The sequence below is a fragment of the Crocodylus porosus genome, unplaced genomic scaffold, assembly GCF_001723895.1.
Source record: "Crocodylus porosus isolate Cpor-Errol unplaced genomic scaffold, CroPor_comp1, whole genome shotgun sequence".
NCBI classification, from domain to species: domain Eukaryota; kingdom Metazoa; phylum Chordata; order Crocodylia; family Crocodylidae; genus Crocodylus; species Crocodylus porosus.
This window is the reverse complement of record NW_017728913.1, coordinates 19,097,192-19,120,980: the sequence shown is the minus strand read 5'-3', so window position 1 is coordinate 19,120,980 and position 23,789 is coordinate 19,097,192. Positions and strand designations below refer to the sequence as shown.

Here is a 23,789-nt window from a genome sequence, read left to right as displayed (position 1 = left end):
CCCCCGCGCCCCACCGGGGGCCCCCGCCCTTCTCTTCCCGTCCGGCGCCACCCCTCTCCCGGGCTGCAGAGCCGGCAGGGCGGGTTGTTCTCTCCCCGGCCTCCCTCACCCAAGGAGCCGGGCTTTGTAGCCTGACTTTCCCCGCTCCTCGCCCATGCCGGCGGGGCGGGTGTCGCGCCCCTTGCCTGGCGCTGTGCCGCGAAATGAGGCATGTGGAGCTCCCTGATGGCGCGTCTACACGTGTGCTTTAATGCGCACTAGCCTCTTTTACTGCGTATGAATGCGTCAGTGAACATCGTGCAATTAGGCTACTGTGCAGTAAAAGAGGCTACTGCTTAAACATCACTTAAGAAACCTTCAATTCCCGTGCTGCGGGTTAGCCTAATGCTCATGTAGTGAGTACCTCAGGGCATTTTTACACATGCAAGCACCTGGTGCTGCGTGGCTTGGAGTTGGATGAGCGGCAAAAGGGGCGTCAGTGCTGGGAAAATGGCAGGGGCACGCTTTTGAATTACAAGACATAGAAGGTATTTTAGTTCAAAAGCGCACCGCCGCCTCCATTTTTTCAGCGCTGATGTGCATTTCACCATTTACACAACTGCACGTAGCACTGCATGTCACCTTGCATGCAGAGCAGGCTTGGTTAATCAAGTCTCTGAAGCAACAGGTTTGCAGTGCATTGTGGGACTAAAAGGTATGAGTGGTAATGCCCTCACCTTGGAGGTACTAAATTTAGTGTGCATTAGGAAAAGCACATTAATGCATGTGTAGGTGCGCCTTGAAGGACAGCTGATGTATTTTTGTAATGCAGCAGCCTGGGTTTTGGGAGCGAGAGCTGTGACAGGAACACCCCTGAGCTCCTGAATCCACCTCCAGGAGGATGAAACGCTCAGTGCTGTGGTCCATGAGTGTTGGTGGAAGAAAGGACAGGGGCTTTGTCCATCAGGGCATCTGGAAGTAGCACCAAAGAGCAAGAGTGAGGTTCAGAAGCATACAAATGCTCTTTTATTTCAGAAGAGCAGAGAACAAATTCAGTGTGTCCTTTTTGCCAAGAAGCATAACCACACACTGGGCTGTATAAGTAGGAAGCTGCCAGCAGATGGAGGGAAATGATTGATTATTTCCCTTTATTCTGCACTGGTGAGGCTACATCTGGAGGACTGTGTTCAGTTTTGGGCCCCCCACTACAGAAAGGATATGGAAAAGTTGGAGAGAGTCCAGCAGAGGGCAACAAAAATGGTTCAGGGGCTATAGCACATGATTCATGAGGGGAGGCTGAGGGAACTGGGCTTTTTTAATCTGCAGAAGAGAAGACTGAAGGAGGATTTAACAGCAGCCTGTAACTACCTGAAGGGGACTTCCAAAGAGGATGGAGCTGGGCTGTTCTCAGTGGTGACAGAGGTCAGAATAAGGAGCAGTGGTCTCAAGTTGCAGCAAGAGAGGTTTAGGTAGCATATTAGGAAAAAAAATTCTCACTAGGAAGGTGGTGAAGCATTGGAACAGGTTACTTAGAGAGGTGTGGTAGAATCTCCATCCTTGGAGGTTTTTAAGGCCCAGCTTGACAAAGCCCTGGCTGGGATGATTTGCTTGAAGATGATCCTGCTTTGAGCAGAGCATTGGACTAGATGCTCTCCTGAGGTCCCTTCCAACCCTAAGTTTCTATGAGTCCATGATTCTATGAAATAAATGACAGATCAGTCAGCCCTATAAGCTGGTCAATCACTCTTTCAGAAAGGCCTTCTCTTGTAGCTAAATGCTTCTGTACTAAACTAGTTCCAAAGGAAAGGGAGTGAATTTATTCCTTGAACATTTCCCCTCTGTTAGCCATTTTGTGCTGTTCACTTTTTTCTATAATATCCAGGATAACAGAAGGACCCTCACTTTCCTTATAGGACATGATGTACTCTGAAGCTTGGCATTCCCATTTCCACACAGGTTCCCAACTACAGTATTTCAGCAGGAGCCATACGAAGACTGCAGTTTGTTTAAAATGGGTCAGAAACCCACAGTGCAGCTCTGCAAGGCTTTATCATCACATTTGCCTGGTAGCTGAGAGGGAACAGAAGCAAACAGCTCTTTAAGAGTGCGATATATAAATAGGTACTAAAATGGCAGATCAGTGTTGCACACATAATTACTAAATAGGTCAGAAGTCAAAATATTGTGACTCGAAGACTACCACATACAGAGAAAGGATTACTTCCTCAAGACTCTAAATCACATAATTGTTTCTTGTAGAAATGAATATGGTAGTTTTTGCTGAGGTAAAAGTCTGCTTTCCAGTCAAGAGGAAGTCTTTCTGGAGAAATAAGTTCATCCTTCTCTATAAATAATACCAAAGCTAGTTCTAGTTCCCATTGATGTTGATAGGAATTTTTGCCATTTATTCCATGGGATCAGGAACAGGCTCAAACTTACTTTATTAAAGAATTTGTGTTAAAATATTTAATGGATTATTTTTATATTCTGTTAATTCAGTATTACAGCTAATACGATAACATCATGCTATAGATACCATGTAAGCATAATGCCACTATAAATACATTTACAGTAATTTACACATGGTGTTATACACAAGTCACTGTTCTATCATTGTCCTATCAGTTATTTAGCTCAAGCTATGTCCACTTTTCCCCCAAACCTGAAAAATTAACTAGCCTCGCTTCTCAGATAAATAAATACTTCAGTCCTTACTCAGGCAAAACTCCAGATCTAGTCGGATTATATCTGACCAGGGACTACACCCAAAATGTGCATGCAGGGTATTTATTTAAATATTGTGTTTAAATTCTACCATCTCCTTTGGAATGTGGGGTATTGGATATATTATAGAACAAGACATTAAAGCACAATTCTGAGACCCATTAGTCACCACAAAACTGTACTATAACTATTGTAAGAGTAAGGGGCAGAATTTAGCCTTGAAATACAATCCATTTTAGGGCCTGGACAAGTGAAAACGAAAAAACCTAATACAACATCAGTCCAGCACTACCAAAGTCTAATAGCACTGTCTTGAGAATACCCAGCATTCCTTCCCTCACACAATAGACCTGTCATCTATGTTTAGGCCTTTACTTGAAGTGGTTCTACACGTATGGTAATTGCCTCCCCATTTTCATATACAATCATTACATGATAAGTATTTAATACAATACAAGCAAAACCTTTTGAGGTATGAAAACCCTTATCATGTAGAAATAGAAGTGATGGTCATACTCATTTTGAAATACCTCTAAGACCACAAGGATATTGAAAAGTTCAATAAAAGACCAAATATGTTCATATAAGCAGCTTTAATTTATGGAACTGATCACATGAGTAATATGATGGGGATTTGTCCTGTATTTCTTTTGTTTTGAACTCAATTATTCCTAAGCAGTGATATTTGTAACAATACTCTGCTTTTGTGGAGCTGGAGTATGTAAAGGTCAGGAATATGAAATCCAGTCTCTTACTGATAGTGTGAATGTAGGAAAGTCCTAGCCCACCACCTCTCACTTCACACTCCTATTCTTTGGCTGTTGTCTTAGTCACAGGATTACAAGAAAAGCTACATCCTTTGTAGTCTGTTGTACAGCTGAGCAAGAAAAAGTTTTTCTGTTTTGTGATTTTCCTACTTACGAGATTTCAGGGTTTTTTTCCAGCCTACATAGGGATGAAACTGAGACCTCTGAAGTGTTCAGAAAAAGCATGTGTGAAAGAGACATTGAGCCCCACTCTTTAAGAACTTCCAGTGATTAAAGTACTCATTTGGGATGTTAGAAATCTAGGTTTAAGTCCCTGCTTTGAATCAGCATGAGCATGAATCCAGAATCTCAGGTGAATGCCCTATGATAATCTTAACTCTTCTGAAATTGGAACATCTCTTGCTCTTAGTTTGACTAGAAATTGTATCCTGGGTCTGAAAACCTTTCCTAAAAGAAATCTTTTCTTTAGAAATAGACATGTTTTGGTGAAAGCTTTGGATTCAACAGATCGGAGAAACAGACGCATTTTGGTGAAAGCTTTGGATTCAACAGATCGGCTCCCACTTTTCCATCTGCATTCTTCTTGTCAAAATATTCCTGACCATCTCTATCCAAGTAGAAGCAAGTGCATTTTTATTAAGAAGAATCTCCTGGTCCATTCATTCATAGCTTCCCTATGTCTTGCTTGCTGTAAAGTTTGTAGCCTGAGAGCCCTTCTTTCCTGATAAAACAATTCATCCTTGGGATGTCTGGGGTGGGAAGGGGGTGCGTACCAAGGGGGATGGGGAAGAATGAACTGTGAGGAGAAGAATGAATTGTGAGGAGGAACTTTATAGATCAGGAACAGAAATCCTTTTTGTGGCACATAGTTGCTATCTGTGGTTTCACTGCCCTCAGCCTCTTGTGCAAGTCTTCTGGATGATGATGATGATGATGATGATGAGAACAAACTGTGATACTTACCTTGTTGGTGGTCCTGAGATGGCCTAAGTGGCAATGCACTGTTTGATTTTTCTAAACTTGTAAACAATAACTTGTTTTTCATAGCCATATTTGGATAGTGTATTGCTGACATATATGCAGATATAGAACTTTTATGGCCATCCACATGTTTCTGTTTTATCAGCTGCATACCTGTGTCTTGTCAGTGTTATTGAAATTAAAATAGGTGTTGCAGAAGAAGAGAAAATATGTTGAGCACTCAGAAGCTGACAATACTTACAATTCACTGGAAATCAAAACTGAAGTAAAATAGCCAGTGTCATCTATGATGGAGTGGATAACTGTGAATTTGTTCCAAATGTGGGCATTCTGGAGGACCCATATTAGTTGATTTTTAATGGTTCACAAAAGAAGTATGTGGGCATCAAGTATGTTGGAGAGATTGACCTAAGAACATTTCTGAAAGCAACCGATTTTAGACAGTCACCATAGTTGATGAGACCAGCAGGGAAGAGGATTCTTTTTTGAAGTAGTATGACAAATAAATGTAACTTTGGAGAAGATCCAGGGCAAAAAAAAAGATAGGAAATGAGAGTGAGAGAGAAAGAAAGGTGGGGTGGGAGGGAGGGAGAGACATGTATAAGAAGTCCGGGAGAGGGACAGAAACCCCTGGCTAAGAAAAAAATAACAGAAAATTCCTGAGATGTTTTTCCTGCCGTATTTGATCTTACTTTTGCTATATATTTAACATTAGATTCTGGAATGTCTCTTTTACTTTGGGAATATAATTAAGATAGTCAATGTATCATATACACATATCACAATCATACATCCAATCTTCAAAGCTACTCTTGTGCCTAACTACCTTCCAGGATCTGGTTCCTACAGCCTAACATTTAGAAGGGCTGAGAGCTCTATGCTGTAGTTGAATTCAGGGAGATCTGAAAGCATGCAGTGCTACTGAAAATCAAGCCTTCAGTTAGTCATTGTCAGAATTCTTTGGCATACAATCTTTCTGAGTCAGAGCCTAATGTCACTGCAAAGTCCCCTACCAGTTCAACAGCAATCCATTAGCAAGACATTAAAAAAGTTGGGACGGATGAAAAATAATTATAACTGCATGGTTTATGAGGAAATAATACACAATAGTTATATTATATGAAATTGTGCTTTTTGTAGGTCAGTCCAACTCAACATCACACACCTATACAAATGCTGACATGCATTTAAAATAGCCCCTTCGGTTAATTTTGCTTCTGAATAGCACATTTCTTTTTCATAAAAGACAGTGCAAACCAAATTCCTTTATTGCAACGTGACTGGGGATGAGTGAAAAGGGTGGTATGTAGCTATGAGAGCTACATTTGGGACACCTTTGCAGTACTGGATTGGTTGTCTCACAGTAAATTAATATCACCTTTATAAAGGACTACATTACTGATTATTTTAGGAGGAGCAGCTTTTGATAACCATCAGGTACATTTTGCTGATGCTATATGAGATAATTAGCTTGAAGGATAGGTCCCTCTTCAGGTGGACTATGTGAGAAAAACATCCTGGCCCTGCTACATCTGAAATCAATAAAAGCAAAAATGGCTAATAGAGCATGAGCACAATAGAATAGGTCAGGACTGCTCAACTTTTAAATGGCAAATATTAAATACAATACTGAGACCTCTGAAGAGGCTGAGGGCAGTGAAACCACAGATAGCAACTATGTGCCACAAAAAGGATTTCTGTTCCTGATCTATAACGTTCCTCCTCACAGTTCATTCTTCTCCTCACAGTTCATTCTTTTCCATCTCCCTTGGTACGCACCCCTTCCCCACCCCAGACATCCCAAGGATTAATTGTTTTCACAAAAAGTGTGTCTGAAAGAGACATTGAGACCTTCTCCTTAAGAACTACTGGTGATTAAACTATTCATTTTGGATGTTAGAAACCGGGGTTCAATGTATCAGTATGAGCATGAGTCGAGCATCTCAAGTGAATATCCTAACTATGATAATCTTACCTTTTCTAAAATTGGCACCTCTTGCTCTTAGTTTGACTAGAAATTCTATCCTGGGTCTGAAAACCTGTCCTAAAGAAATCTTCTCTTTAGAAATGGACATGTTTTGGTGAAAGCTTTGGTGCACCTCACAGGCCTCACCAGCAGGACAGTTCCTGATTGTGCCTGGGGCTCCATGCCCACAGACCACATCAGGGTGAGCCATGGGTGATACCAGGGCATACCCTTGGCTCCGAGGGCTGCATGCTGCATGGACATCTTCCCCTGCCTCCACAGCACTGCCTGAGTTCTCCCCTTCTCCTTCAACCCTTACATTGCTGGCTTGCATAGCCCCAGGATGCTCCTCAGCCCTGCCCCAATGTAACCTGCCATCTGGGGCAGGGGCAGGAAATAAAAGCTGGAGGAAGGAGGAAGAACCCTGAGACTCCACCTGCTCTTACATTAGTTATGTTGTTTTCTCCTGTTGTAGGTAGGGACTTTATTCTCTTTCTCTGAAATAATTGTAACTCCCGTTGGTTTGAAACATGAAGGAAAGAATGATTTATTTCTATTCCAGAATGAACAGCAGTCCATGTTGACACACCTGAGCTAGCTTTAGCTTGGGTACTGACAGCAGTGTCGGTGTCAGTGTAGCTGTAGCAGCATGGAGATCAGCATAGGCTAATCCTCCAAGTGTGTATCCAGCTTCTCTGCTGGACTTTGAAGTCCACACTGAGCTCCTTACTGTTGCTGGTCTCCTGCTAGCAGTACCTGAGCTAGCTAGCTTAAAGCTAGTATAGTAAGGGTATGTAGTGACTGCAACTTATAAAGATATAATCATGCAAACAGAGGAATTACTGCTATTTCTAATGGCAAAACCCTCACTCACTCAGTATAGCATCTGGCTCAGAAATAGCAAACAGTTCCTTTATTTCTGAATGAAGTGTTATGAAACAAAGACACTGCAGAGATGCAAGCATATGCACACATTCCTTTTTCAGAATGAAAACAATAAAAATAAGTTTTTTAAAAAAGAAAAGCTTACAGAAAGAGCAGCATTGCCGTTTGATAGAATTGAAAGCTCAAAGTTAGTTTATTTTACATACAGCAAATAATGAAACAAAACTGTTTAAGGTTTAATGAAACAGAACTCTTTAACTTGCCCTGTTATATTTAAGTATTGCAGACACCTTACACAAAACGGTTGATTATAAGCGGGTCAGTGTGCCTGTTCTTGTGCAGAAGGGCTTTGTCCACTTAGAAACTCCGCAGCCAGTTCCAACACCTGTTGATAGCGCAAACAAAAATCCCTGACCGAACAACACAAAATCTTCAGCTTTTCTCCAGACAGAAGGAAATTGTTTCTTAGGTCTGGTCCTGCCTAGAGGCAAGCTGCTCTGGGATGCTTACTGACCACAAATTACCCTTTCCCCAATTCCCTTTTCCAGCTGTCTCCCCTGGCTTTTAACTGCTGGATAATCACCCACAGGTTCCTACTGAGGGGCTGGCTGGCTGCTCCACTTAAAGGGCACATAATGATCTTGTAGAACATTTATGTTGCACTACCTGGAGACAACAGAATAAATTAGAGAGGGAATGGCCATCTCAGATTGGCATTCTATTTGTTTTAATAAGGGTTTTAAATAGGTTTAGATGTACAAATATTTATGGATTGATCTACTGGCAATCAGGTAATATTGCTTTTGAAAGGCTTTTTAAAACATGATGACTCCTTCCTTCCTCAAGGTAATATTTTTAGGAAATGCTGTTCTTTTTTCATCTGCTTGATGCTGTTTTGCTAGTTAGTGGTGACAATTTACATGAATAGAGGGCAAGAAGCAAGGAAGAACATGTGGAATTGAGACTGCTGGGCGTTTCCTTGATAAGAACAATGTTACTTCTCCATCTGTATCTGGCTAGCCAACACACTCTGAACAAACACCTCTATTTAGGTCTGAGGAATGTATAAATGACAATCCTTTCCTTCAGCACTCATTGCAATCAGAATGCTTGGCCTGTAACAGCAATAAAGCATTTAAAATATTTTAAAATATTTATTTTTAAAATAACTATAAGATACGGGAGTTAACAATACCATGACTGCCATTGTGATGCAGTTGTGGAGTGGGAAACTCCTGGCATGGAAAGAGTCCTTTCTTATTTCTGATCAAAGCATAGGTAATGGACAATGATCCTGTTTATCAGTAATACCACAAGACCTTTGGTGGCCACAAATACACAGGACCTCACATCTGCATATCCTGAAGTTTTCATTGGTTCAGAGTCAAAAGTGCTAGCTATAGAGTCCTCATCGTTCTGCTTAACATGGAGCTCAGGATGGACAAATTATCTCCGTTTTTTCTTAGTTTCTTGGCCAGATTTTGCAGTCTTCACTGAGCTCAGTGCTGCTATAGATATACCTCTGGCAGTGACTAAACTATATAGTTCAAAAGAGGCTCTAAATACTGTAGTCACACCTCTGACTGACATGAAGATACACATGGCATATATGGCTGCAGATGCAGCAAAACCACAAACCCTAATGTCAGGCCCTGGAACCTCCACAAGGTATGCAAAATTGTATTAAGTAAAAAAAAAATCACAAATAACAGTGCATCAACCACTGTTATAATTATCATTTAGCACGTATCAACAAAGCAAGTAGCATAAAAATTGCAGTGTCCTTTTGTAATACAGGTATGCCTATTGACTCAGACTTAGAAATTAATTCAGAATCACTTCTGGTAAATTCACAAGTGTTTGGAAGTTACATGACTGTTGAAATCCTTTTTAAGATGTACAAGTTTATGTAAATGATTTCTTTCTCAGTTCAGTCATGGGCCCTAAAACTGTCTTATTACTAAATCCTACATTCTTACTACAGCAGACCTTAGGCAGCATTGGTTTGTTCTGAATATATGAGGATAGCAATGGGAAAGGTGAGCATTATTAATGTTAAATATTTATGACTGTGTCCAGGGAAGAGGCAAGCTTGAATCTACCATCTGATAGCTGCTGGTGTTCTGCAGAACTAGTGATGCATGCTGTATTCAAGAATTGGATAGGATAAAGTGTCTCCAGTTTTTCATTCTGTGTCTCAGGTTATGTTCTGTTTTTTCCCTGGCTCATCTCTCCTCTCTATCCCCCTACTACCCACCCCCCTCCAGACATCCCAAGGATGAATTGCTTTATCAGGCAGGAAGGGTTCTCAGGCTACAAACACACATCTGTGTGTGCAGTTGTTCAGACATCTATGTCCATTGTCCTAGGAAAAATCCCCAAAAGATTCACAAGATATGAAGTACTAACAGTTTACCCTAGGACATTGCAAAGAGCATCTGAATAGTTATCCTTGGATTGCATCATTTAATCACTGGCAGAAAAATAGCAGTGCATTCAGCCACTCACTAAACCCAGGTTAGAAGGGCAATGTGTATACATGCCAATCCCAGGATATTTCTATTCAGGACAAACACAGACACAACTTGTCCAGAGGCAAATGAAACATCTATTCCTAGCCTCAAACCAATGGTGCTCCACAAACTGGAATTTGGAGGGAGGGAAAAAGAAAAATAATTTTGAGTAGAGTGAGGCATACCTGCAGTAAATAATATAATCTCCAAATCTGGAGATTGCTATTTATATTTGATGATTGGCGAGAATGATGATTGACTTTCCTTTAGAAATAGCTTTCTTAGTATGCCTATTTGAAAACAAACTGGGATTTTTTTCCAGTTCAGTCATTCCCAGAGACAAACAAAGCAGAGCATAACTGTCTAAATTAAAACAAAGATAACACTTTGCAATGGCACATGAGAGTGCTAACCAGTTGGTTACCAGTCACTTTGCCAAACGGCTCAAGTTTAATATCTGCACACTGACCACAAGATGGCACTACCTTGCAAATAAAATGTTAATATCCAGACTAAGCAATTTCAAACTGCCTCTCACTTCATTCCCTCCTCCCCATTTTTGTTACAATACTTAATTGCATTTATTTCAGAATTACTAGGCAACCCACCCCCAGATGTGTAATTTAAAGGTGATGTGCTTACATTGGGATGTTCAGGTTCTGAACAATTCAGCACCACCATAGGATACTGGGATAAGGTGGTGTTCAGCTTTAAGGGGGAGTCTCCAGCTCTCCTCACCAATCTTTAGGATCTGAGCTGGAGAAATACCAGTGGATTCTTCCCCCCACTTGCCTTGCTCCTTGTTCTCCATCCCTCCTTCTGCTCGAAACCCTGATAAGATCAAGGAACCAGAGAAATTAAGAATACTTACAGTATAAGGTGAGTTTCTCCCGTAGTTCTCTTTCTTGCTCTTTCAATTTCTGTCTCGGTGCATCTATCTATGAGGTTTTATTTGTGTGGTTCATCAGGGTGATTAAGCGGTGACAGCCTGTCAGTGAGATGGATGCGTGACTGTACCGAACACATCGTTGGTACATTACCTGTGGGGTTGGTGCCTTGCGGAGGCAGAGTTTTCGCAGGGTCTTTCCAATCCCCTAGCATCGCATCCTTGGACCCTTGCATCAAACTTCTCATCTGCATCCTTGGAAAGTGCAAGAGAGATCTGCTTACCTCCCAGAGGGAAAGGCTGAGGTGCTGTGTGCCTTTGCTGCTTCTTGATTTCTCCCTGCCTACCCCGAGAAGCACAGGCTAAGCAGTCTTTTCGGGCAGTGGTGCACCCAGGGCTACCTGCGTCGTCTTCAGCTGATGAGCTGTCAGGCAAAGACAAACCCGACCTCTGTCAACTTAATCCGCTCCATACTTCCAGTTTATTTAAATTCAGGTATGGGACAAGGTGCCACGACCCTGAGCAAACAGCACTAGCTCTCTCGCCCCCCTCCCCCCCCAATAATAGGGTGTGATTTGGAGGCTGGAGGCTCTTCTGGTTTCTCCGCTGCGAGGAAGGACCTTGCGTGTGGATTTTCCCTTTAGAGGCGCCTACTAAATAATGCAGAATAGGGAACAGTGATGGAAGGGGGGGGGGGGGGGAGAGAGCAAAGCTTAGGCCTGGCACCCCCAAAAAAGCTTCTGCCTAGTTTATGACTGAGTTAATTACTGGAGATCATAGAAAAATGAGGGTTGGAAGGGACCTCAGGAGGTCATCTAGTGCAACCTCCTGGTAAAAGCAGGACCATCCCCAACTAGATCATCCCAGCCAAGGCAGAGGGGAAAAGACACGAATCTCCCACTCCACGCTTTGACCTGCGGGGACCTAGCAAATTCCTAGCCTTGACGAGCTTGGAGGTGATCTCTTCTGCCCAGATGAAGCAGGGATTCATTCTAGTTTCAAGCGAAACTTGCCCTGGTTTGTCGTTGAGACCAAGGAAAATTGAAGCTGGTGGGTGTAAATAATCCTTGCATACACCAGACAGATGCACAGGCAGCTTTCTACCTGCTTACAGACACATAAAGAGAAGGATGCAGGTACAGAGTCTACAGATAGGTCCATATGTCTGGGTTCAATATGGGCACAGACATTGTACACAGACATATGTGATATATATCTCACCCTGACAGTGCATGGGATTGTGGATGGGAAGCAGAGCGGGAGGATGAAACGACTCGATGACCCCATGTAAAACATGTATTAAAGCTTAGTGGATGTCCAAACCAGCTGGAAAAAATGGGCGTAGTCAAACTTGGGGCAGAAGATCTGTTTCATCCAAGCCGGGCTGCAGCAATTCCCTGAGTAAGGCAGCATCTTCAAAAGTACTTGTAGCGCTGTGGAGGTTGCATGCCTGGTGATGGGGAGGGATCCCTTGTAGGAATGGATTGCAAAACCAGCCGAGTGATTTAATCGTTGCATATACCTCATTGGCCCTGCCACCCGCAGTAGGATTTGATCCCGCAAACCCCTCTACCCCTAGCAACTTTGAGCTGGCCTCGGCCACAGGAGACATCAAAGAGGAGTCATTTCCTGCCAGGAGGATGAGAGATCTGCTCTTTGGACATTTGCTCCTGCACCTGTGGTTACTGCATACTCCCTATAGGTAGCACTACTCAAGTGGATTTAGGCAGGGTAGGATTACAGCTCTTCTAACTGGTCGGAGATCAGATGTGTCTCAATAACATTATCGAGGTCTACTTCAGGCATCATTAACATGGCAATCCTCTCTCTGACTGCTATGACCTGGGGTTAAGCGTACATTTGAAATAGCTGGCGGGAGACTTGGCAGAGGAGAAATTCCAGCCTCAACAAGGCTGTTGCTAGCTGCAGTTGGAGCAGAGGTGTGCCAGCTTATTTGATTTTCCCTTTCTTTTCTTTCCCCTCCTCTAAGCACACAATGCCTGAGTCTCTGTGCTTTCACAGCCGGAAGAAGGAATCATTTAAGCACGTCTATTTGTGTGACGTGGGTAAATATTGATCCCTTTTTATGTGCACTGTGTTTAGTTTTCGCTTTTTCTTTTCTTCTTTTCTCTTCCTTTCTTTGCTAGAGAGCAATCCTAGCTTAGATGAAGGTGATCAGAGGGGCTGCTTCCCCTTTGATCCCTAGTCCTTTGTCGGCCCGTCACACAATGTTGATTAGTTAGGTTTCCTCGTTTCCTCCAGTTTGCTCACGTCGGGTTGGGTTTGTCCTCTGCTATCTCACCGCTGGGAGAGAAACAGCTGGAAAATAAGAGCTGTGTGAGGAAGCAGGTCATAACAGAGCAGGTGAAAATACAGTTGAAAAATGATGCCAAGGTTAAAGATGCGATCGGTCATGAACTGAGCTCAGCACTTTCCAACCCTGCTACCGTAATAGGGAAAACGGACTGCGAGCTAGCAGCAGCCTCCTTCCTCTTGCAAGTGTATGTCTGAGCATAACGGAGTCCCTCAAGGGTTGTGATACCAATCCCTCAGCAGATTATTAGATCAAGCACTCAGGTTTATTATATCAACCCCTCCCTATTCCTCGCCGAGCTCATCAGAGATCTAAAGATCGAAGGGGCTCAGGACTTAGCTCTGGATCATCCCCCCTCCAGTCCTTATCATCACGAGAGGAAGAGGTTGTCAGTCCCGAGCCCATGATGTTTGTGCACCAGCTTCTTCTAGCCTGGGCAGCGATTCTAGCCTGGACCTGGTGTTTCCTACCCTCAGGTTTAGCTGAGGCTCATCCAGCTCCCCATCCTCCTCTGTGTCCATAAGAACAGGCCAACCGAGTGAGCACGGTGTGGCAAAGGCTTAGCCCTCTGAGGGCAGGGCACACTGTGTCCCTGTCCCCCAGCCCAGAAGCCTGCCTTGGGTCCTGGGTGGCAGGTTTGTCAGGGGGACAAGGGCTGGGAGCTGTGCATTTTGGGACGCTGCAAATGGATTGCTTTATCTCTGTGGAGCAGACTAGCCCAACCCAGGCAGAACCGTGTAGAGAACCCAAAGAGACCTCACTGTAACATGCTTAGAGAGGACTCAGTACAGTTTAACACCTCTGATGCATGGACGCTCTCACTTTAAATGCCATTAGAAAGGTGTAAAGGTAACCTCTAACAACGCCCGTCGTTCCCTATACAGTGAATTGAGGGCTAGGACTCATAATATCCAGCACCCAAGGGTGCTGTACACATTATGCTTAGACCCTACTAAATCTGTTGAAGGTTAACCAGTATTCAAGTCAGAAAGTGCGGTGGACAAGGTGTTGCTACCAGCCAGTTCAATACACTGGGCGAGAGATGCCGGAAGGCCTTGCATGCCCTTCCGAGATCTGGGAGAGGCTGGACATTTGAGCAGGGCCAGGATGCCTCCCTCGGCCCCCACCCCCCCGTTTGTGCTGGGGCGGGCACCGCCAGGGGAGGCTGCGGGAGGCTTGCAGCGCCAGGGTCTCTAGGGGCAAGCTTTAGGGCGGACAGTGCTCGGGGGCAGTGCTCGGGGAGCTGCTCGTCCCCCGCGGCAAGCAAACGCTCCCGCCAGATGCTCTACACAGTAAAATGCTCTGGGACGCAAATGCTCGGGAGCCGACGTGATAGAGCCGGAGAGCCCTGGGGCTGTGGGCTTGGCATCGCCCCTGCCCGTGCCCCCGAGCCCCCTCCGAAACCCCGGCTCCAGGGCGCCTGCTCCGGGAACACATGGCCGGGGTCGGCCCGGCTTGCGCTGGGCTTCAGCCCTGAGCATCCCCCGCTGTGCGCAGCGCTCGCGTCCTGGCTCCCGCTCCTGCCCGGCTGGGCACGTGCCAAAGCCGCCCGCCAGCCAGAGCCCTTCCGAGGCATCCTCGAGCATGCACTGCACCGCAGCCCGCCAGCCCTTCCACCCCGGTGTATCCAGGAGAAGGCAGCCCGGGCTCTTTATGCGGAGGGCTCAGGGCACTTATTTAGCATCACCAGGGCCATCCAGCCCTTCACATCTCAGAGCGCTTTCTGGCCCGTGGGTGGTGATTGGGGCCACTTTTCCCCACTCAGTGCTCCTTGCTGATGTAGAAGTCTTCCTTGCCGCTGCACGAGCCTCTCGGCACGGAGGGGACCTTCAGCTACCTTGTTCTCAGTGGTGGCAAACGACAGAATAAGGGGCAATGGTCTCAAACTGCAGCAAGGGAGGTTTAGCTTGGATATTAGGAAACATTCTCACCAGGAGGGTGGTGAAGCACTGGAACAGGTTCCCTAGGGAGGTGGTGGAGTCTCCATCCTTGGAGGTTTTTAAGACTTGGTTAGACAAAGATTTGGCTGGGATGATCTAGCAAGGGATGGTCCTGCTTTGAGCAGGCGGTTGGACTAGATGACCTCCTGAGGTCCCTTTCAGCCCTAACTTCCTGTGATTCTATGATTCTATGACCCTGTTTTTCCCTGTGAGTGACTACAGCTGACTCTAGTGTCAATGTTTGTTGGCTGGATGGTACCCTACTGAGAATCTGAAATGGCAGAACTGTTCCACTGGCATGGCCAAAACCAGGGCCAATGCGTAGGGGGTACACCTGGGTGCACATGCACCCCTTGAGCATGGCAGTGTAACCCCTTTGGGTGGTTGCGGCTTGCCACCCTGCTGCTGACACAACTGGCAGTGTTTGCAGGCAGTCAGCAATCCCCACTGGCCACTGCCATCGCTGTTGGCGGTGCCTGTGGGTGGTCGCCTACCCTTCTCCCCCACTCATGGCTGCTGTGCTCCCACCATTGCCACCGCACTTCTGCCACTGCCAGCTCAGTTGTGCCCCCCCAGTCACTGGGGGCATGCACCATTCATGGCCAAAACAGGGCTCTCTTGGCACCTGGCTTGGCATACACTGGTGTATAAAAAACTTATTTTACTTCTAGGGCAGCAGTTGCCAAACTCTGACAGATCATGCACCACCAATTTAAAATGATACAACCTTAAGTACCACCAGCAAATGTTTCAGTTCAGCCTTAAGTACCACCAGCAAAGTTTGTCATATAAAGTAATTAAAAAAAAATCTGTTAATGAGTACCACAGACAGGTTGCCTGTGTACCACTCGTAATACCCTTACCACAGTTTGGGATCCATTGTTCTAGGGTCTTATTTATTGCCTGCTACTCCAAAGTCTGTGTCAAGGACTCTGAACAAGCAATGAAACACAGTTTGTATTGCATAACGCAGAATCGTTCTCTCCCTCCCTGTGACCATATCAGGCAGAAAGTAGGGTAGCACCTCAGAGACTAACTCACAGAATCATACAGAAGTAGGGTTGGAAGTGACTTCCAGATCCAACCTGAGGCAGGGATCATCCCTATCTAAACCATCCCATACAAACCATACATAATCTAAACTCTGCATGAGACTACCATTAGTCCTGACCCAACATAGACCTAACCTACCACAGGTAAATCAGGGGAACCATGTTCAGAAATGCAGAACTTTTTGTTCTTCACATATTATGACTGTTTCATGACCATATTATAATCACTTATCTATAAATAGGCTTCCCATTGTGAGTCCATGATTTTTATTCTGAATAAATGTTCTATTGTTTAAAAGTACTTTAACAGATCCCTAGCATGGTTAGTTGCTTTAGCAGTGTTATCTAGTATGGTCTGATAGCTGGTATATACCCTGGTGCATATATACAGTATACATACAAGTATACACTGGTGTATAGTCTCTCTTTTTTCTTCTCTGTCAAAATAAATCCTCAGAAGGTCAGAACAACAACTCTCATTCTGGCCAATTACAGAATCATGCTATAATTTAGAATGCTAATAAGTTTTTAATGCCTCAAGGGCTTCAGGTAACAGCATCTATAGGGTTGGTACCATAAATACCCCTATCTTGAAAATAAGAAATAAACATATATGTTCTTATACAAAATAAACATATATGTTCCTTTACCATTGCAGATTGTACAGCACTATCAAGGAAATGAAAATCCAATTGCAACTTTTGTTGAGCACCTACCCTGTTGGAAATAAGAATATTCTGAACTTTTGAAATTATTTGGGAGAGACCAACTGCAATAGAGATTATTACACAACCTGAACCCAAGCTCTAAACAACATGAATACATCACTTCTTTCCTCTTTTGTGAATCATTCTCTCTACTTGAATTTTTCTCAGAACTCCAGAATCCTACACTTTGAAGATGAAGATTGCCATGTACCTTTGGCCATGGTCTTCACCTTGGCCCTGGCTTATGGAGCTGTGATTATTCTGGGAGTCTCTGGGAATCTGGCCTTGATTATCATCATCTTAAAACAAAAGGAGATGCGCAATGTTACAAACATCCTTATTGTCAACCTTTCGTTCTCAGATCTTTTAGTAACCATCATGTGTCTTCCCTTCACTTTTGTATACACTTTAATGGACCACTGGATTTTTGGAGAGGCCATGTGCAAGCTAAATCCTTTTGTGCAGTGTGTCTCAATCACAGTTTCAGTTTTCTCTTTGGTCCTCATTGCTATTGAACGCCATCAGCTGATCATCAACCCCAGAGGGTGGAGGCCAAACAACAGACATGCCTACATAGGAATTGCTGCCATCTGGATTCTAGCTATGGCTTCCTCTTTGCCTTTCATGATGTATCATGTATTAACGGATGAACCCTTTAGAAACATAACAATCGATGAATATAAGGACAAATATGTGTGTTTAGACTTGTTCCCTTTTGACTCTGTCAGGCTTTCTTATACCACATCCCTTTTGGTGATACAGTATTTTGGACCACTTTGTTTTATATTTATTTGCTACTTAAAGGTAAGAGAGATTTTGTTTTGTGCTGTCTGTTGGATTTCTGTTTGTCCCTAGAGGTGTCATTAGGCTAAATGATTCTACAATTTTTTTCCTTGTTGTTGTTGACTTTTGTTTCCTGCAGATATACATACGCTTGAAAAGAAGGAACAACATGATGGACAAGATGAGAGACAATAAGTACAGGTCTACTGAAACGAAAAGGATCAACATCATGCTGATCTCTATTGTGGTTGCATTTGCTGTCTGTTGGCTGCCCCTTACCATCTTCAATATTGTGTTTGACTGGAATCATGAAATTCTACCTGTTGCTACCTGCAGCCACAATTTGTTATTCTTGATCTGCCATCTCACAGCTATGATCTCCACCTGTGTAAACCCTATTTTTTATGGGTTTCTCAACAAGAACTTCCAGCGGGACTTACAGTTTTTATTTCATTTTTGTGATTTCCGCTCCAGGGATGAGGATTATGAGACTATAGCTATGTCTACCATGCACACAGATGTTTCAAAAACCTCCTTGAAGCAAGCAAGCCCAGTCGCATTTAAAAAAATTAATAATCTTGATGATGATGAAAAAATATAAGCCCCCCTAGTCCCAGACTTTTGGCAGTATGATCATGAGTAAAGTGGGTTCAAGGACAAAGCACAATCCTGTAACAAAAAGGGTGATGCTTTTCTTTTTTTCAAGGAAATCTAATTGTTGTCACTTCGAAATTATATGCTGTGATTTTTTTCCTTTTTAGTTGCTTTAATGTTCACAGCAATTACATTTGTATCACATTATAAGAGAGACTTGGACCTGTTTCTACTTAGGCTGTTTATCAACTGTCTTTTTTTCTGTTTCTTTGTGCAGTTATGTACTTCTGCACTCAAAATTATCTATTGTATTTATTAAAAAGGAATATTTCTCAACAGTGTGACTATATATAAATCCACTGGAAACAATATGGGTTGAATAAGGCTATCACTAAAGAAGATACATACTTTGGCATAAAATTAGGTCATTCGCATTTGAAGAGGGCTTTTTTATTGGGGTTTTTGTTTCTGTTTTTGTTCTTTATCTAGCTTTTGAGTTTTGTTAAATAAAGCCCTATCAGAATAACCAGACTGAGAATGCCTCTTTAAACCTGTGAAAAAGTAAATGGTAACAATCATTTGCACTGTTTAAAGAGATAATTTGAGTACTAATCACTTAGGAGCAAAGAGAAGATTAGGAGTCAAAATCTGCTTCTGTTGGGCAAAATCTAATCATTCTGATAGATCCACAGGCAAGAAATATTGTGGGTGGCATCTTTCATTGGACCAGTTGTATAGCTGGGATAAAGTTAGGTAAGCTTTTGAAAGATACCACCCAAAAAATCCTTGCCTCTCACATATTCTTGGACCATCACACAGTTACAACATCGCTCTCAAGCTACCATAACATGGTAAATCCAGAGTAATTTCACTGACTGCCCAAAAAACACCAGATACACAAGAGCAGAAACAAGCTCTTATTTTTGCCTTAGATTTTAACCTATTACTGCTGGTTTTATTAGTACAGATGTTTTCAATTTCCATTAGAAGACAAAAACAATTCTCTTCATTGGCAGCACCTAGAAAATAGGGACTGCGAAGATGAATTTACCACCAGTCCAAGGCCTATGGACCCACATGAATCCTACATAACAGTAGGATGCCATCCTCTTCTGTGGATGCTAACTGGGATTGATGTGCTGGTCCTCAGAACATGCTGGAATTTCACCCTCAAAAAATACGATGAAAATCATATCCAACAGTAAAAAAAATATGTTGGTATTGGCTATCTGAAGCTTTTAATTGTATTTAGTTTATGTTAATAATGTCTAATCATATTATGCCCCAGATAAAATGATAAGGGACCTCCAAGACAATGGAGGGATTTATCAAGATTTGCATAATTGTCAATGAGGGTTGTTTGTATTGATACTTACCCGACACCCATTTATTTGTGATCAAAGATGTTTTCATCCTTCCAGTCCACTCAAAATCTGCCCATATGTGCCCTGTACAGTTCTCTATATTATAACATTTTCAAAAGCTTATCAACCTTTAGTCTATAGAATAAAGAAAAACAGTGCTTGATCTTCAGTTGATGTAAAGTCATGTAGAGTGGAGTAAATGGAACAATAACAATATTTACCAGCAGGGGATCTATTCCTTAAAATGTATTTCTATAAATCTATGCCTAGCCAAGTAATCAGCTGTTTCGTAAAATAGAGGGTCCTGGCTTAAGGTTCCATTAATCCATTCTGGTAGTGGAAGGGGATTTTAAAGAAGGTGCAACTGTAAATGTGGCATAAATGAGGATGGAGCTTAGTATCTCTAAATGAAAAAGATCTCAAAGTGTTAATTCAACATACCCAAAATCTGATTGGGATACCTGCCTCGGAAGTGAAAATATTTTGTTTGGCTGATGATTAAAAAGTAAAAACTGTGCCTTGTGCAGTTTTATAAGAAGTGTATGATGTAGAATATTAAGGTAATGTAGCTTAGTACTGTATTATAATTCCTTGTACTTATTTGGGGATCATTTCTTTAAAGCTGGCATTTCTATTTTGGAAGGCATAGAGCCAAATACAGTACATTAAATACATTAAGAAAGGAGCACTTTGCTTTAGGAACTGGGCCCCTTTGATGTGTTGTAAGTCTTTCTTTTCTTACATAGTTTTCTTGGTGGGATGTTGCCAATGTGTAACCAAGAAGCTCCAGCAAATATTTCCCCTTTATGTGCAATGGATGAACATTTTCACAGATGAAAACAATGCACAACTAAAAATATACCCATGTTCTTTTCTCCCCATTTTAGGAAAAACTATAAAGGAAGCAGAAGTACTTGGCAAGTTAACATATTAATCTACTTTCTAAGCTGCATGCTGGGGCACCTGTGCACTAGCACAAACCTGTTCAAAATCTGTCACGGTCTTGACAGGAAGATTTCCAGAAATGTTAACTTATTTCCCATGCCAGTCATTTATTATAATTGATGGAGGTTTGACTGAGGTCACATTACCCCTGATGGTTGTAACAACCTCTTGAAGCCATTGACAGTAAAGCAGACCTAAGGCTGTTCTATCTTCTGCTAAGAACCAGTTTGCTGCAAGGCTAGCTTAGGCTCCTCTGTATTCTTTTCCTCTTCTAAGATCATGGTGCCACCTTCAGCCTCAGGTGACTGCATAACCCAGCACATTTTTCAGGAACAGAATAATAGTACCAGTCTGATATATGGTATCTGAGAATGGTAGTGAGAAATGAACTGCAGGGGCAGGCTCCTCCACTGAGGAAATGTATTTGGAAACTTCTGATAACATTTGCAAAATGGAACACTTCAGCGGTAAAGGCTTTGCCTCTTCAGGTGCATTTTTATGAGCAGCAGGGATCAAACTAATCTTTTTTAGGGTTGGGTGATTTGACAGTAGCATCACATGAGGAAATCACATCCATGGACGACAGGGAAATCAACCTGACCTTTCCTCAAGAAACTCCTACTCCAGGACATCATCAATTCTCTTCTTCAGTGTCAGGTTCCCTTCCATGCCCCCACATTCTGGACTTACCAAATTCCTTTGTATGCTAGCCAGTGCTACAGTGTCATGCTGTGCATATACACTCCTCAGTTTAATTTTTCATTTATTAAAAAAAATCATTCCATTTTGATGTTTCTTCTTTTAAGTACTCTCCTGTTCCTTCTCCAGTTCCAGTCCATGTCGATGCCTATCCAAAATTTCCTGAAAACTGCTTTGCTTCCAAATTTCAGTCTAGACAGAAATTTTATTGAAAGAGAGACAGACAAGAGATTCATATGCCACTTTTACTACTTATTCATTTATGTACAGTGCATATAAAACCAAACTTCAATTACAAATTGAATTATTTAATAAAAACCTGTCAGCTTCCTTTTGATCAGTTCTCTGTATCTTAAACTTTATCTTCTCTACAACAAGTATTTTTGCTTTTTTTGGAACATGTTTATGTTTGATCTCCAATAAACTATAATCATATTGGTATACCAATTTATTAGAGAGCTGGGGCCATACTAGTATTTTCATAGTCCTTTTCTCAGTGTATCTCTTGGTTTGTCTGACTGTTGTGCATTCTAGAATGTAGTTTCCAGGTCTTTATAAAGAAGGCTAGTGGGTATGAAAGTTAAAAAGGAATCATTGTGTTGGTGCTTGGGGCTTTTGTGTTGTTTTATTACTTTGTTTTGCTTTGCTTTTGCTTTTTTTTTTTTGCTCCCCTGCTACTGTTGCAATGAAAAAAAAACCCTTGGTATTGGGTGCATGACTAGACTGTATTTTGTGGTTATTGACTAGAAAAGCAAAACCAGTTCTCGGATGTTAATCCCCTGGAATACAACCTTGAATTAGGTTTAAACCCAGAGAAAAAAATCTGCCCTACTTCACTTATCTGTGCTTCATGACTGGCCTTTTAAAGGTTAGCAGCTTAAGTATTTGATGCTAAAATCTTACAATTAAGGCCCTGTTCAGCAAGGTACAAAAGCACAACTGATTGGACTATTCCTCTGCTTAAAATATATACCTAAGTGATCCTCAGCCAGGGTGCCATGCTATTCTAGGCTTTGTGAAACCCTTTATAGGGTGCTGCAGGGTGCCACACATAAGTAGCATTAATTTTGCAAACACCTATAGTATACATAATTCACAAGGTAAACCCTGAGTTTTAAAATAGGAATTCATAATATCATAAACATTCAAATTTGTTGTGGTCTTTCTGAGTTTTTTGCAACAAAAGAATTGTCCTATTATATTTTTTGTACGCAAGACATACATGAAAGCTAAGAGATGGCATTTTCTAAGGTGCCTCATGTTTAATGAGGTCTGATTTGAGTTTACAAAGATTGAGAACCACTGACTTAATTCCTTTTAGTGTTATTGTCAAAAGACTTCAGTTGGCCATTAGGATCAGCCACCGCTACAAAGAAGCTACTTAAAACCAGAGTAGCATTGTTAACAAGGAAGATCCCATTTTATTTTACATATAACTATTTTTTATTTAAAGATTATTATAAGGCCTGGCTGTTCAGGCCCACAGGCTAAAGGATGCAAGCTGAAGACATAATGGATAACGAATATCAACTAATTCCAGTTCAGGACATGTAATCAATTCTTATTAACAATATATACTGCTTAGTTAAAATATCAACATTTTAATTATAAAAATTAGGTTCCAGGACTAAATTGCTATTCTACCTGTTTTTCTAACTTCAGCTGCTCAAAAAAGAAAGCACCTGATAAATATTATACATACTTACTGCTAGAAGTGTTAGCAAAATGAATCCTAACATCAAAGCTTGATTATGATCTAAATGCAGCGCACTACACTTACATCTATTCCTGTTTAGTAATACCCGAATTTCTTAAGTCATTATTAAATAGGAATAGGCTATTGAAACAGATTTCTTTTTGGATTATTGTATATGGAGTAAGTTCAGCACGTGCAGTTGAGATCAGGATTTAGACCTGCAGCCCAGTGTCTAATATCTGCGGTTATTTTTTTGATCCAGGACTTTAGTTCAGACCTAGTTCTGATTCTGAAGGGTGAGAAAAATCGAAGAAATAAGAAAGTTGGATTTTACCTTTATTATTCTTACAGCATATGTAATAGTACAGAATTTATTCTTTGATAACACCCGTGGTTTATGCAGATGAAATAAGTTCCATTGGCTGGAGGGGGTGGAAAGGGAAGAGACACTAAATTATAGTCAGATGATAAGTTGACAGTTCCCTTCTTGACTAAAGGATATAGATCAAAATCAGGACTGAGAGTTCTACCATATTTCTTTTATTTCTACATTATTTAACATTATTTGCCAATTTGTGTTGAAAAAATAAAAACCTGAGCCATTATCATTTTATGTTAGAAAGTAAGACTTTTTACAAATTGTGTTGCATTGCAAATATATGCAATGTCATACTACTTAGGAAGAAAAACTGTGCCAGCTCACATCCGTAGTCCCCTACTTTGCCTGTGGCACAAGTTGATTCATATTAAATAAAATTTTTCTGCCAAAAATTACATTACAGATGATGAATTAAAAAAGATTCAAGATTAGGGCTATTGATTTATTTTTAATGCCATTGGACCAGAGCTTCCACATAAAAGATTTTAGACTCTAGTACTGGAAAGCACTGGTATGCTTAAATCCATCTCTCTTAAGGCAGTACATAAATATGTGCCATAAGCAACAGTTTGTATTTAAGACTTGTTCTGAATATAAATGCTTTCCTAAACTGGG

General features: G+C 41.9%; 1 protein-coding gene across 1 annotated transcript; it reads left to right on the top strand.

Moving 5' to 3' along the window:
* Positions 1–10,458: 10,458 nt before the first annotated feature.
* On the top strand, positions 10,459–21,429 carry NPY1R (neuropeptide Y receptor Y1). Its single transcript, XM_019534567.1, has 3 exons — positions 10,459–10,694; positions 16,666–17,518; positions 17,637–21,429. The coding sequence occupies exons 2-3, from the start codon at positions 16,823–16,825 to the stop codon at positions 18,096–18,098; spliced, it is 1,158 nt and encodes a 385-aa protein (XP_019390112.1). The 5' UTR covers positions 10,459–10,694; positions 16,666–16,822; the 3' UTR covers positions 18,099–21,429.
* Positions 21,430–23,789: the final 2,360 nt, after the last annotated feature.

Coding starts and splice junctions, on each gene's coding strand:
- NPY1R (XM_019534567.1), top strand. CDS start 16,823: ATGAATACATCACTTCTTTCCTCTTTTGTGAATCATTCTCTCTACTTG. Junction 17,519..17,636: donor TATTTATTTGCTACTTAAAG/GTAAGAGAGATT, acceptor TGTTTCCTGCAG/ATATACATACGCTTGAAAAG.